Here is a 16,437-nt window from a genome sequence, read left to right on the forward strand (position 1 = left end):
TACCAACAGGTGGCAATCCACTGAGTACAGAAGACGTTATCAGGGACCCAGGTTGATAGTAGTCTGTCATTCGACACCCATGTAGCTAAAGTAGTTAGGAAGACCTTCTACATTTGCCCACCTTATCATGAAGGGATTCTCATCTAGATCAAGGGAGGTCATAGTCTCCCTATACTCATCACTCATCAGACCAATGATTGAGTACAATGCCCCATTCGGAATGTATCTGACCCGACACTTGCAGCAGCTGGAGAGGCCACAAAAGTTCCTCACCAAAAGGATAAAGGGTCTCAAACATCTGTCCTATGCTGCCCGACTGAAAGAACTCCAGCTCTATTCAGTCGCTTACCGCTTGCTCAGAGGTGACCTTGCCTAACATACAAGGCCATGTCAAACCCAGATTTGATGAATATGCTTCACCTCAAAAAATCTAGATCCGTCAGAGCCACAAGGGCAAAAGACTTAAACCTCGACACGGCTATTAATAGGACGTGCTGGAGGGATAGATTCATCACCCAAAGACTCCCTATGCTGTGGAATAAAATCCCGGTATATGTGAGGCAGAGCACCTCGCTGGCCTTGTTCAAGAGAAATCTTGACCAATGGATGGGAGATCGCAGATATACCCCAGGGATTACCTCAGTGTCACTGCTCAACAGAGGCACAGCAAAATAATGGGTATAGTTCCCCATACTAAAGGGGTGGCGTAAGCCACAAAACTATGGGCTAGGCTTGTAAATGCCCTCGGGCAGATAGCCTAGTATGAACCTATGAACCTATGAACCTATGAATGGTGGTACACACAGCCTACCCAGACCTTGCAAAGGCCTTCGACACCATTCCTCACTCAGGTATTACAGACAAGCTCACCAGCCAGAACATAAACCCCTATGTCATGAAATGGGTTGCCAACTGGTTCACGGACAGGACCCACATGGTAAGAGTTGCAAGAGCTAGGTCTGACTCTAAACCGGTTACAAGTGGCGTTCCCCAGGGCTCAGTCCTAGGACCCATCCTGTTCGGCATATACTTCTCAGCAGTACAAGCAAGCACAGGAGGACTATGGCTCACCAAGTTTGCAGATGACTGCAAACTAAGGGCTATAATCGACTCTCCGGCTGACACAGACATCCTCTAAAAGGGTCTCACTGAGACAGATACCTGGTGTCAAAACCATGGTCTCAAGCTAAATGCCAAAAGGTGCATTGTCATCCCCTTTGGAAAAACAAAGTACCCACAAACTATCACATAGGTGGTAGCCCCCTAAATACGGAAGACGTAATAAGGGATCTGGGGGCCCAAGTAGATAGTAACCTCTCCTTTGATAATCACACTGCCAAAGTGGTTAGAAAACCCTTCTATGTGGCCCACTTAATCACAAAAGGGTTTGCATCCAGATCGAAAGAGGTCATTGGGCCCCTCTATGCATCACTCATCAGACCCATCATGGAGTACAATGCCCCATTTGGGATGTACCTTACAAGACACCTGCAACAACTGGAAAGACCACAGAAGTTCCTCACCAAGAGGATCACTGGCCTCAAGCAGATGCCCTATGTAGCTCGACTGAAGAAACTCCAGCTGTACTCTGTTGCATACTACCTACTCAGAGGTGATCACTGCCTGACATAGAAGGCCATGTCCAACCCAGAATTGATGGACATGCTCCACCTAAAGAAAACCATATCCCCTCCCCTCGAGCCACACACTCCAGGGATCTAAACCTCACCACAACAATAAATCCCTCCATGCTGGAGGGATAGATTTCTGTCCCAGAGACTTCCCATGCTCTGGAACAAGATTCCAATCTAAATTAGGCAGAGCTCCTCGCTAATCCTCTTCAAGAGAAACCTTGACGAGTGGATGGGAAACAGAAAGTTTACCCCAGGGATCACTTCAATGGCTCTGCTGGACAGAGGCATAGGGAACTAATCTAAGGGGGTGGCGAAAGCCAACACATTCCAGCTAGGCTTATAAATGCCTTCTGGGAAGATAGATTCATGCTATTTAAGTTATGGCTGTAGTTTACGTTCCTCCAAGTCCGAAAAAGGTTTCAGTGTTAAAATTTTATATATATATATATATATATATATATATATATATAGATAGATATATATATATATATATATAGATATATAGCTATATATATATATATACACATTATATATATATATATATATATATATATATATATATATATATACACACACACACACACACACACACACACACATACACACACACACACATATATATATATATATATATATATATATATATATATACATACATGTATATGTGTGTGTGTGTGTGTGTGTATATATATATATATATATATATATATATATATATACATATACATACATGCACATATATGTGTGTGTGTGTATATATATATATATATATATATATATATATATATATATATATATATTTTATATATATATATATATATATATATATATATATATATATATATATATACGCACATACACACACATATATATATATATATATATATATATATATATACACATATACATGCTCTTCGAGGTCTGTAGTTTACCTTGCTACCTGTCAGCTTTGTCCCGCATTTTATATGGGCAAGACTGACAGGAAGTTGAAAGAAAGGATCTATGAGCATGTATACAGCATAAGGAAGGCTAGGTTAGAGAATTCCCTGGCCAAACATTGTAGTGAGAATCCTACTCACTCTTTTGCCTTCAGGGTTTTAAATGAAACTACATCAGATGTAAAAGGGGACCCTTACCAGTTACTGTTAGAGAGACAGGAATTGATTTGGCAGCTGAGGTTGAATTCTTACAGAGCTCCGGGTCTTAATGACAAGGTTTCTCTTTCGTGCATACTGTAATTAAGAAGTCTACTGAGATAGAGCAATGGCCATCTGATGTTTGTGTTGATGGTAGTTGCACATATATTGGCGTGTACTTATTTCCATTTGTCTACATGTTCGTACGAGATTTAAGCAAGCATTATATTAACACAGCATGTTTTTATAAATCTGGAAATGTGAACGTTGGGGTAACATTTCATGATTGTTCGATTTTTTACTGGATTAGGTTAATTTTATATTAGTCTAAGTAAGATTTTTACATGTCCAGCATTTGAGGATGTTGGTTTTTATTTAGTAGGTAATATTTGATTGATCATGTATAAAAGTTTTTTTATTTTTAACTTGCAGTTTAGTTATTTATGGTATAGTCCCTTTAAATGTTAATTAGTTTTAACATGCGTTTGTAAAGGGAGATGTATATATGGGTGTGGGTGTTTGCTCTGTTTGTCTGAAGATGTTCGGCTATCAGTTGAACGAAAAGCTTTGTGGAAATAAATTATTGCTTAATAAGTTTGACTTCAGTTCTGCTCTTGCCTGGAGTTTTCTTGATGTGTGTTCCAGTGTGCCTTGTGGATTTAACTATCATCAGTCTAACATGCTGAATTTCTGCCCTCCCTTAAACCTTCCTCCTCCTCGACATAGGTTTGCAATCAAGAAAATAACAGTAATCTTTTCATGTATACTAATGAATTTGGAGGGGGAAGGTCTTTGTTTTACTAAACTCTTTTTACATTGGGTGTTTGTAAGAAAAATGGTGGTAGTGGTTGGCAGTCAATGCACAACTATATATAAGGTAAGATGTTTAATGTTAACCTAGAAACAACACTCATAAATAATGCAAAGCATCTGACAGTTTTCTTTGCCAATCTTATACCCACAAGCACGAGCCCTTAGACGTGGCCCAGGTAGACTAGGAAGCCAAACATACCACATAACTTTGAGTGAATTACATCCTCACTTTCTGAAAAATCCTGGAAATCTTTCTGAAAAGAGTTCAGTGTAACATGGCAGTCCATTTTGTTCACTGCAGTGTTAGGGCAGTCAAGAGATTATGAGTCTAGTACTATCTGGAATAACAGCTGCAAGCAAAGTGAGTAAAATTGTACAGGAGTCCGCATAAACATATACTGTAATTTTATAAGTATAAAGCATGCCCAACACATATCATAACAACAAAATCATATTCTATAGTTTCTTTGCATATATATCCAAGACAAAAACTAATCCTACAATAAAAACCAAAATTGAAATTATTAATACAGTTTTAAAAATATACAATCCACTAAGTTTTAATTAGTGAGGACCATGATGTCAACAGAATAAAGTTTAAAACAGTGTACATTACTTACACCCACTGGATGTGGTTCTTGGATCGCTTCTGAATTAGACTAATACCATCTAGTACATTGGTGATATCATAAACACGTCTTTTTCGTACTGCTAATGTTCTTGCTACCTGATTTAAGTCAAGAATTCCATCTGGTGCATCTTTGACCAGTTCCATAAATCTTTTTGTGAGGTACACCAGGGAGGCATCAAACCGAGGTTTTGTAACTTTGACATTTTCTTGAAAGAAAAACACAGAAAAGGATTTTTTTTCAAATTATTACAGCATTTACACTGATTACTACAGCTATGAAAGTAACAATCACACTATTTAATAGTATAAAAAGAGATTCACTTCAAAATGTCATCTTTCTGCTAATGTTACAGTGCTTCCAATATATACTACACATAAGAGTCTATGAATGCAGTCCCAAAGGTAAAGTGCCTTAGTAGTAAAATATTCCTGAGGTCTTCGATACATATTATGCAAGAAACAGTTTTGTTTTTTTAAGATTACATTAAACAAGTCAGTATATATTATCAATTAAATATGAACATGATGGCAATACGTTTAACACAGAAAAAACTTATTTGGAGACACAGGTTCTCTCTGCTAAATGGTTAAGGACAGTTCAGCACAACTATCAACTAGAAAACAATGAGTTTAGGCTCGGTTATATAAATTGCTACAAACCCTAAATCAAAACCTATATATGAAATGAAATCAGGCTCATTCAGAGATAGTAACTGCATTAAGAAACAGAAGGACACAAACTGCATTTAACAAATCAATTAAAATACTTTCACAGGAGAAAGGAAATATGTGGGTTGTCCCAAACAATCTAATTTTCTGTATCCAAGATGTGCAAACTAATGCGGATTTTATTTCCCTCCGGGAAAACAGAAAGGCAGGGTGGATGGAGTCAGAGGGATCGAACTTTTCTGTTAAGGGGAACTGTGTTTGCAGGTTTACACAGTTCCTAACACAACACAGCAGGCAAACAAGCTGTCTGTCAAATACAAGTATGATTGACACATGCAGCACAACTAACAGGATCAGGAACCTGAACACCTGAAATATATCTCAAGCCTTTCAATACAGCCTCACAATATAATTTTATTTTTTGTAGGAATATACTCTGGTGACATACTACATATCTCATAATCTGTAGGATGGGGATATTTACATATGTGCTACACTACTTCAATTTACATTTAGATTACCAGACATTCAAAAGTCAATTACAATGTGTTTTGCTGGGAAATTTAACTATTACAATGTGGACTTCATTTACTAGCAAATTCACCAGTACAAATGCTATGAAACACAAGTCAACTGAACATGTGTGCATAAAATGATCATTTAACAGATGAAAATACATGCATACAAAATCCCACTGAACACAAAGTACTATTAGGATTTCACTCACGCCATCCGTAACTCTTCAAAAATTTCTGAAATGGTATCAGAGGACTTCTATGAATGTGGTCACACAGCAACATCCCAGCTGTAGCCAAGCAGGCATCCCCTGCATCTGCATTAATAATTACACCTTGAGGAAAAATAAGATGCCCTTCCCCTTAATTAACCAAAAGCCCTGCATGAAATAGAATATCAAGAGCACAAAACATTTTACATTTCTTTTTTCTTTTTGCACATAGATGCAACACTACGTAAAAGAATAAAAGCAAAAAGGATACAAATAGGAACTAACTGCAACATTACTTTTCAAAGATAAATAAATAGGAGAAGCACTAGGATTTCTGAAGCAGGTCCGAGTCCACCACTACATTTGTTTGATTTCTGAAGCAGGTCCGAGTCCACCATTACATTTGTTTGTGTCTTTCGGCTTTTCCCGGTTAGGGGTTGCCACAGCGGACCTCCAGTCTGCTAATGATTGGTAGTTGATTTTTATGTGCCGAGTTACCAGCCCTGACGCACAACCTTCAACGAAGGTATGCCCATTCATGCATGTCTCCACGCAGAAGACGCTCTAGCTGCGAATTGAACTGGACAGCATCTTACTGTGAGGCGACAACGCTACTGCAGCACCCCCACCGCGGGTCTCTGAGTCCACCATTACATAAATTGCTGAATTCCTTGGCCCCCTATTTTAAAACATTCATCAACCTTTTTTTTGCTTCCACTAACTAGGCCCTTACCCAGTAGTGCTGATGATTCAACCATTACCTGCACAGGCAAACAATCTCAGAGCTTTAAGATATTACCCAGCTTCCTGTTGCCTCCACTGAAGCTTGTCCTCAAACAATCCAACCTTGTACTAAACCCTTAAACACACACATCAAGCTAATACTACACATTCATAACTCTAACTCTGGTGTAAAAACATCCTTCATCTAATACTCCACAAAATGCAGAAAATCTCACCTTTCATGTAATACAGTATTAGCAATGAAAAAGACTGCCACATTTTTATTTTTGTGTGTATACATTCAAGGGATGTTCTTGAATGGAGAATCTTTCCCCGGGTATGTAATGATACAGTTTGATAATTTTGAGATCTATGGTAGGTATGGTTTGCAACTATCCCATGTTCACAGAGGTAGCATTCATTGGACTCCAGGTCTGAAGCTGGCTTTGTAAGTCATAATAACCACAGTAAATGTTCGTTTTACACTGTTTTTCTAAACAGCTTACAATACAGTAATTACTCCAGGTAAACATACACTGTGCTAACCTTCTATGAACCTATAAATCACTGTCACGTGCTGACCGTCATGTAACTTTCAGCGGTTATCTTTTAACAGGCTTACACTTTGACAGTTTCTGCAATTATCAGTGTAAATACAACAAGGCAGCAGCAGATTCATAGAAACATCATTTGGTTGACCCTAGAAAAACACATGGAACAATTAGGTCATAATGAGCACATATTTATAACCCCCCAAAATTTAATCAGACTGCTAAATGACATGGCTGTGTAGGTGTTGATGCATGTGAACACAAGTGCTGAACAGAAATAAAAGCTATGCAGCACATACAAACTGTGCCCCATGTATCCATTCTAGTTTCCTACATACTGGGAAAGCTAGAGATCTTAAATAAATATTTTACCAAATTATAAGACTTGTTTTAATCCTTTGCATTCTTAAAGCCTTTCATTATTTTGACCCTACTGCGTTCTGGAGAACATTCTACTTGTAATCCACCACCATTTAGTTTAAAGAAAGAAAAAAGGTTTCTCTGTTTTTGATATCTACCCCCCACACACACACACACACATATATAGATACAGATATATAGACAGAGCTATATATATATATATATATATATATATATATATATATATATATATATACATGGGTCTACTTTAGATGAATGAAATGCCATTTACCCAAAACCCAATTCACCAAGACAAGAAAACTGACAGCAGCACAACACCAATGTCCCGGAACAGACTATTCACCTCACTAAGTAACTGCTTGGCCATCCTGTTGAATTTTGTCCCCTACCCCCACAGTAGTGCAATCTCAGAGTTGGCATATATAGTTGGGGGTGCAAAGCCCCCCACATGGGTGGGTTTGTTTTTCTTCTGTTTTACTTTTTGTTTCGGATGGCCGAGTGGTTACTTACCTGGAGTGAAAAGTCAGTGTTCAGGGACGTCAGTGTTGTGCTGCTGTTGGTCTTCTCATCTTGGTGAATCAGGTTTCGGGCAAGTGGCATTTTGTTCATCTAAAATAGATCCATAGTTTTATATATATATATATATATATATATATATATATATATATATATATATATATACACATATATACATACATATATATATATATATATATATATATATATATATATACACACACACACACACACACACACGTATACATATTTATGATATATATATATATATATTTTTTTTTTTTAAATAAGATGGTAGTCTCCTTCGAGTCCCTTGAGTTACTCTCTTCTCTGTTTCTTCAAGGCTATACTTAAACATTCTTGATGTATAAACAATGTGTCTGCTCAGATGAATGGGTTACTTGGTACCACACATTATGAGTTTTTTTTTTTTAGCTGGAAAAACAATAAATGTATGGTACACATCAATAATTATACTGTAGTGCATGGTGTGTTTGGTCATTACACTCCGATATTTGGAAAAATACAAACCAGTTTAGTGTCAGAGTGCTATGCGACCTGACCTTAAATGTTAAGCATTCCTTGCTAAAGTTCTGTAGTGCATGGTGTGTTTGGTCATTACACTCCGATATTTGGAAAAATACAAACCAGTTTAGTGTCAGAGTGCTATGCGACCTGACCTTAAATGTTAAGCATTCCTTGCTAAAGTTCTAAGGTCTAGGTCTAGCACACAGCAGTAAAATCTACCCGTAATAACCAGCAAATGACAGCAGGAGAATAAAAGATCCTTTTCCACCTGCTGTCTGTACCAGTAACATGTCCCCAAGCTCCTCTAATGAACTTGGGAACTTGACAGAATAACAGAATTTGTGTTGGCATCTATTTTCTGAAGGATACAAACTCGAACTCTAATGAATGTCATTATTTAGCTACTTTAGACCCAAGTGGCTTGTCTGAAAACCACAGATTTTGAGGAACAAACCAGAAATATGAAGCAATAATATGGATGTTCTGTGAAAATCTGGACAGTTGAGAGGCAGGCAATATAAGTGTAAACATGACGTGCAGCGTCACACTGTCTTTCTGACAGCATTCACTAAGTGTTTTATCGCTTTGAAAGCTGCCACAACATTTTGCGATGTTTTCCCCTGTAACTAGTAGTACATTGAGCAGATGAAGCTCCATGTACTACAAAGAATGATTGTCTCACTGATCATAACTTTATATTGTGTTCTCGACATGGATGCCAAGATTCATCTCTCGAGCTTCGCTCTCAAGGTTATGATCAGCGACCCGATCATAATCCTCTATAATAACTCGAACCATAAGGTGATTACATGGTACCGGATGGTATGAAATGAAAGCAGATATAAAGCTGCAAAAGTTGTCACTGATACCAGCTGTCTGATTGCTACCATTTGGCAGATACTTAGACCTTTCAGTAATAAAACATGCATAATGGCATACTTCTCAAATTCATGTACATATATCTGGCACTGAGTACATGGGTGGATTGCGAGTCTGTATTTCATGCACCCAGTGACCAGGGGGGTCATGAATGGCTCCTTACACCAGTGGAGTACATGGGAACACAATTTACGACTTTTTTTCCCCTGGAAATATTAATATATACCATATGTTCATAATTACATTAATAACTTTAACTGGAGGGTTTTTACATTTTACGCCATGGTATGGAATAAAAGTATACACAACGCTTTAAAAAAAAAAAAAATTTGCACTGATACTTGGTGGTAACTAGCAATTTATTTATTTCCATTTGTTTACTGGGAAGGTCCACTGGGCTGAGTTGAGCCCATTTTCAGTGCAGGCCCGGGGGAAAAAAGCTCCACATGAACAACGATTTACAACAGAATAGTAACAGTAGCAGAAAAACACAATCTTTTGAACATTTAGATGAGCAAAGGTGAGAAATTAGATACAACAAGAAATGAATTACAGTGCAATATAATATTCCAAATGTAACACATACGGACTTGTACATAGATAAATGTCTGCTATGGTTACAAAATTATTATAACTATGCACACAAGTACGTATATTTACTTGCTCAATATAAAATTACCATTACATCTAGCTGATAATAATGATATTAATGTTGTGAAGTGGCGTGTGTACTGAATAATTTTCATATTTGAACTTTTTTGCAACAGTTTTCATTTTTGAGATACATACATTTGCTTACAGCTAGACTGAAAGAGTGCTTTCAAAGAATTTTATCTCAAGCAAAGGCTGTCCAGTCAGGAACTCTTTTAGGTGTCAGGAGGTGTGAAATTCCACGCAGACTAGTTGTGAAAATGTTAAATTCCCTTAGCCTCAACTCAATACATCCTCTTCTTCAAAACTCAACAGCATACTTGAATACATAAATGCTTTAATTCTTCCCAGAAAGTGAATTGCTTTTCTGAATGCTACCGGAATGTGAAATGCTCTACTGCCATTTACATTAAGTATATATATCATGACACTTCCTTATTACGGTCTCCAACAACTGCTACTATGACATCACCTACTATTATGCATTATGATACTTACCTTTTAAATGAGCAATTCACAATGTTCTATTCTGTCTGTGTACTTTATATGTAAATTTCTGTACCATATATTTTGTATGTATGTTTACTGCAATATATACAGCATACTTATTTCAGGGCCAGGGTATAGAGGCTCCAAAAAAGTCAGAAAGAATAAATGAACAAATAAAAACAAATATGGCCAAAGAAAATTGTTCTATCTAGTTTATCTCAGACCCATGGCTTGCCCCTACCAGACAAGCTACATCAATGATCATTTTTCCACGGTAATGCAATGTCCCTTGCTGTCATACGAGGCTTGCCTCCCCACCCCCAAGTAGGCAGGCATTTTTCAGCTATGCACATATTTGATATTTGACTTTGGTCGAACTAAAAGAAAAGAAATAATGTTTAGGCATTTCAGCCTCTTGCTCTCAGACACACACTGTCCCTCTCCAACAAGCAATATCAAAAATCTTTAAGAGTGAACATATAATTGTTCAAACAGTATGCCTCCTCACATCAAAAAATAGTCACTTTCTAAACGTGTACACCTTTGATGCCAGAATACAATAAAACCAAGACAAAGGCCACATTAATTATATTCAACTTGCTGATCTCAGACAACACACACTGACCTTCCATGACAAACCATGTCAAAGATTATTAAACAGAGATCATCTAACTGCCCACTGTTTTCATGGGCAGCTTGATCCTCACCTCAAAGACTGATTTTTTGCCCCCTGAATGCCTTAATGTAATCTAAAGTGAAAAATAATAGCCATAGTAAATTAATTTGCTGCTCTCTGACACACACACCCCTTCTTCATGACAAGCCATTTCAAAAATTGTGTAATTATGCAAATGTTTGTGTGTCATGTCTTACTTAAAACTGAAATGAGAGCGGTGTCTCAACAATCCAGAATTATGTCCAGTCTAGCCATGCTGCCTTGGGCCCTTAATGTTCCTTGCTATTTCTTATCTGTCACCTCCAAACCTGACTATCTGGGTGTAGCCCCTGCCAAGTTTGCCCTGTATAACTCTACTCTCCTACTGGCATCAACTTCGGCACTGGCATAGACAGAAATACTAACGTCGAGCAATAGTGCTAAAAAAAAAAAAAAAAAAAAAATAGACCTCATTGAGACTCTAAACACCAAAACATCAACTCAGAGCCATACTGTATTAAAACTAGCAGCCGTAATGTTGAACATTGCTATGGGACCAGACACTGACAGGGTTGGAGCTGGCATCCTCTGGACAATACCTACTGAACAAACAGTTGGTACCAGAGAGCGAAGAGGAGGTGACCTAGTAAGTGACAAAACATTACCAACCATTTTCTGGTTCCCACGAATGGAGCAGAGTAGTAACATCAGGAAACAATCTAAGCTCTCAAAAAGGCCTTTGCAAACCAGTCAAAATTAATTGCAGTAGGCAAAGAAGAGGAGGCAGGCCTGGGTGTAGGTGACTTCATGCTCTAATGTGCAGGGAAAATCCCTAGCATGATAGCATGATTGTGGTGCAATCATATTAATCACTTGTTACTGTTTTTGAGTGCGTCTCAAACCTTTACAATATGTTTGAATCAGTTCATTAATAGTAAATGTAAAAGTGGGAGACACGTGGCTGACAGAACTGTAATAAAGAGACTTCGCCATTTTTATAGTAAGATAGCAAACTTGACAGGATTTTTAATGCTTGTGGAGAGGGGGATGAAGAGCCCAAATGTTCAGAAAACCTTTCACAGACAAACTGTTAGAGTAGAATTTGCAGTTGTCTTTTTCTTCTCAAAAACTGATGCAACATACTCTCAGCAAATCTAATAATTTTTAGATTATGCAACTCTCCAAGACAATACAACACTCCAAGACAATACAACACAAGTGCCTGTACTGGCACTCAACTGACACAAAAAAAAAAAAAGAGATTTGTGAGAAAAAAAAAAAAACTCTTGAAAGTTTTACTAGAAATCACAGAGAAAGATACCAGATTTTTTCCATACACAAATTCATGAAAATTCTTCATAAGAAGCCAAATACATCAGTCTATGTCAATTTTCCACATTTAGCACAACAATGAAGATATGGAAAGGCTTCACACTGCAGTAAATTATGAAAAGGGAGAGGGTGCCATAAAAAAAGTACTTGCAGAGTGGTTCTTATATCTGCTGGCATAAATCCTGGTGCCAAGTCTCAAGTTGCGTTCTCAGATGGAGTACCTTCTGCAGATCTTTCAAATTCCTCCCTGTGTCTATGCCAGTTCCTTCCACATTCTAAAATCATGACAAAGGTGAACTGGCAATCCTCCAAATTTAAGTGTTAATGCAGTGGGGTGTGGGTAACCTTTTCTGCCTTGTGCACACTGATTATATGAAGAAGCTCCATTTTTTGGAATCTGTTATGAATGAACTTAACTTCCTTCAGGACTATGCCAAGTGTGAGTTTTTTAAATCCTGTTTAGAAGATACAAATTACATTACAGCTCTGAATTCCCTTCCCATTTTAAAGCAATTACATTTTAAAAGGGAGCTGCAAAACATCACTCCTGACTTCATCAGGTACAGTTCCACCTTTGAAAATGCTTATAACTCCTCCTTACCAATTTTTGTGCACAACATCAAAGGGACATCACCATTCAAGAATCACTGCCTTACTCGTTTTTTTTTTTTTTTAATATACACACTCATGCATGCAAATACATGCATATGCTAATGAGGACAGTGAGCACTCAAATTTTTGCATTCATGTTTTGGAATAGTTCCTAGTGTGTTTGAAATGTATGGGTTTTTTTTGGCAGGTATATATACTCAAACTTGCAAAAAGGGACCACCTCCAAACAATTTCACAACTGTGGCAATTGGCTGCAGTACTTCTGTTGCAGTTTTGACTTCCTAATTCAGACTTCCCTTATCAACTGCACCTCCTAAATACTTGAATAAGCTATTTACTATTTCCCTTCTGCATCGGTCAGCAGGTTTTCAGCTTCTTTTCATTTCTCCCCATTTGTTACCATGACCACTGTCTTGTATGACCACTGTCTTGTCTGTACTTCTAGTAGAAGAAACAATTTTTTTTACATTTAATTTGTGCAACTTACAAAGTACAGATCTCAGGTTAGCCCTGTTAGCATGAATGGTAAGGGAATGCCACGGTTAAAGCGACTGGTAAGGCAGGCACCATCTCAGTGGGATTCATACAAGACAAAACATGATATATAACCTAAAGGTGAGCAGGTGTGGATCTGCATAGCTGCCTGAGTACCTATCAGAACATTACCTGATAAGGTGGGGAGTGTAATGGGGTAGCTACACTGCCAACACCACTTATACAGACTTATTTCTAAATTCAGCACTTGTACAATGTGGGGTTATATATTTTCGTACCGTGACCACTCCTACATGGATGTTAAAAAAAAATACAGACCAATGAACATGACACCAATACATGGTAAAAAGTATCCTGTCTCTATGCAAGGAGATCTGCAATGCTTTTGGTGTACTCCTGTACTGTGCTGCCACTGGATATACACCAACCAGTTTTACCTAGTGCCAAGTTTTGTTAATTTAGTTGCATGGGTCTAAAGCATACCACAGACACTGCCAGGAGCAATTCAAGAGAGTGCCAGGTTCCCTGGCCATGCATGAAGACTCAAGATACTTACCATGACATGCAAATACAGCGACCTGCTACTGCTGCAGGTGTTCCTCTTGTGCTGTCATGATGCTGTTGGTCTTTGGGGTGGGAGGGCAGCTCAGCAAAGGTTGTACTACCATGCAGGAGTGTGCAGCACTCAGGACATGACCATGCATCCCTTTGTGTAAATATGGACTTGTCTTTTGGATAACAGACAAGATGGTGTTGGAATGGCACATCAAATTTACTTGGAGATCAGGGAAGCAGGCATTTTTGCTGGTCTAAATATGCAGTTGCATTAAATAAATATATGGAAGTCCTCTATTCTATGGTCCACGACTAACAGGATTTGGAATTACGAAACACAGTATGGGTGAAATGTATATTTAGTCCACACCTGGACTCCTCCAGGTACGCAACAGTACATGTAAAAGGTACAACTCAAAGTTTTAGACCAAGCTTGGGAATTTTGTGGGTCTCTGGTACGCACTATTGTGCATGAGACCTACACAGTTTCAGACAACATTCCAAATTGTGGTGATCCATTCTAAGTATTTTAGCTATTTTATTTCATCAGTTACAATTAAAACATAGCAGGAGATGGCAATAACATCCAATCATGTTATACTTAGCAGCAATAAGTCTAAGTAAAAACATTATTGAAGTATTGGGGCTGCTTCTGCAGAGCAAGAAATAAGCTACAACTGGTTAATGCCATCCTTGTGAAATACTACATAGGTTCATAGGTTGGTACTAGGCTATCAGCCCTAGGGCCTATACAAGCCTAGCCATAACAAATCCCTGGCTATTTCTTCCCACATTATTTACTTTCCTGGACCCCTGTCTAGCAGGGCGACTGACGTGATCCCTGGGGTGAATTTCCTTTCTCCCATCCAATCGTCAAGGTTCCTCTTGAAGAGGTCCAAAGAGGCACTCTGCTTGACATGTATGGGCAATCTATTCCAGAGTCTGGGGAGTCTCTGGGTCAGGAACCTATCCCTCCAGCATGTTTTGTTTATTGTGATGACAAGGTTTAGATCCCTGGAGCGTGTAGCTCTGAGGGATTGGGATTTCTTTAAGTGTAGCATGTCCAACAACTCTGGGTTTGACATGGCCTTGTATGTTAAGCAGGGATCGCCTCTGAGTAGACGATATGCGACAGAGTATAGCTGGAGTTTTTTAAGGCGGTCAGCGTAGGGCATCTGCTTTAGGCCTGTGATTCTTTTAGTGAGGTATTTCTGTGGCCTTTCCAGTTGTTGCAGATGTCTTGAGAGGTACATACCAAATGGGGTGTTGTATTCTATAATGGGTCTAATGAGGGATGAGTACATTGGGACAATGACCTCCTTTTTTCTGGATGAAAAGCCCTTCGTGATGAGGTGTGCCACATAGAAGGATTTCTATTTAAAGATTTAACTTCAACAGCACAATGCATTAAATTATAACAATTCAATTGTTTAATAAAATGTAGTACTTTTATTGATATTGTCATGCTATTTTATATAGTGATCTAGATCAAAGTTATAGCCTATCAACAAATCAGTCAATTCACACACTAATTCACTCTTGAACAGACTGATTATTTGAATTCCACCCCTGCACCTCATTATCATCTCTTCTGGTCACGTATTTATTCCAGTTCATTAAAGCCATGTAGCTTATGCCTGAATTATTACAAATCCCACAGCCTTGAAGCAATCAAGCTGACAAACAATGACAAGTGTGTGGAATGCATTAAAATCTATACTCAAAAAAAGAAGCAATACCCAATGTAACCTCTAGCAAAAGATCTCAGCACAAAAATCAAGGATTTTGAAGACGTGCATGAGTGGAATTCAAACACATAAATGTCCATTCCCTACACTATGCACTGGTAAAATGAACAAGTATGGAAGCTATCCAAACAGTTATGAAAGTTGTGAGAAAGAACAGTACAGAAAGATACAAGGACACCCGATTCTCCTCATTTGGGAATACAAGAAAACTCTACTGCAAGGACTCAAGTCATGCGTGATCTCAGCTGTTAATGGGCAGAAACTGAAAAGCTACGTTGATCGTACTCATCAGTAGGGTTAGCACCTGTCCCTCTTTGCGAGGGACAGTCCCACTTTGGGCAGTTGTGTCCTGTGAAAAAACTGAAATATGGCAAATGTCCTGAGATTTTAAGACAAACTATATTTCTTAGGTTTTCTTTAGTAGTTGCATAAAACAGATATTTTGCATCTAAAACACATAAATATTATATGAAATAGCATAAGCAATGCAATTGCTACAAAAAAATAAAAGCTTTTATTTCGGCAAAAAGTGAAGTTCTGTCCTTTGCACTGGCAGTGGGTATGTTTTGTCCTGCAAAATCTCACACTTCTACAAAAAAATATCCCACTTTGAGCATTTGAATAGGTGGCAACCCTATCAGTCAATAGAAATTAATGAAATGCATTGATGCGATCCATAGAAATTAAAGCAAATGCTGCAGAGAAATCAGCA

General features: G+C 38.1%; 1 protein-coding gene across 2 annotated transcripts in view; it reads right to left on the reverse strand.

Annotated features, from left to right (window-relative positions):
• E2F6 (E2F transcription factor 6) overlaps positions 1 to 16,437 on the reverse strand; it is a 338,395-nt gene that overhangs the window by 301,800 nt on the left and 20,158 nt on the right. For both annotated transcript variants that reach the window (XM_044079134.1, XM_044079140.1), the window contains exon 2: positions 4,204 to 4,420. In XM_044079134.1, the coding sequence (XP_043935069.1) occupies positions 4,204 to 4,420 (217 nt within the window). The remainder of the gene's footprint in view (positions 1 to 4,203; positions 4,421 to 16,437) is intronic.

This window comes from Protopterus annectens, chromosome 1.part1 (genome assembly GCF_019279795.1).
Source record: "Protopterus annectens isolate FY-2018-M chromosome 1.part1, PAN1.0, whole genome shotgun sequence".
Classification (NCBI taxonomy): Eukaryota; Metazoa; Chordata; order Ceratodontiformes; family Protopteridae; genus Protopterus; species Protopterus annectens.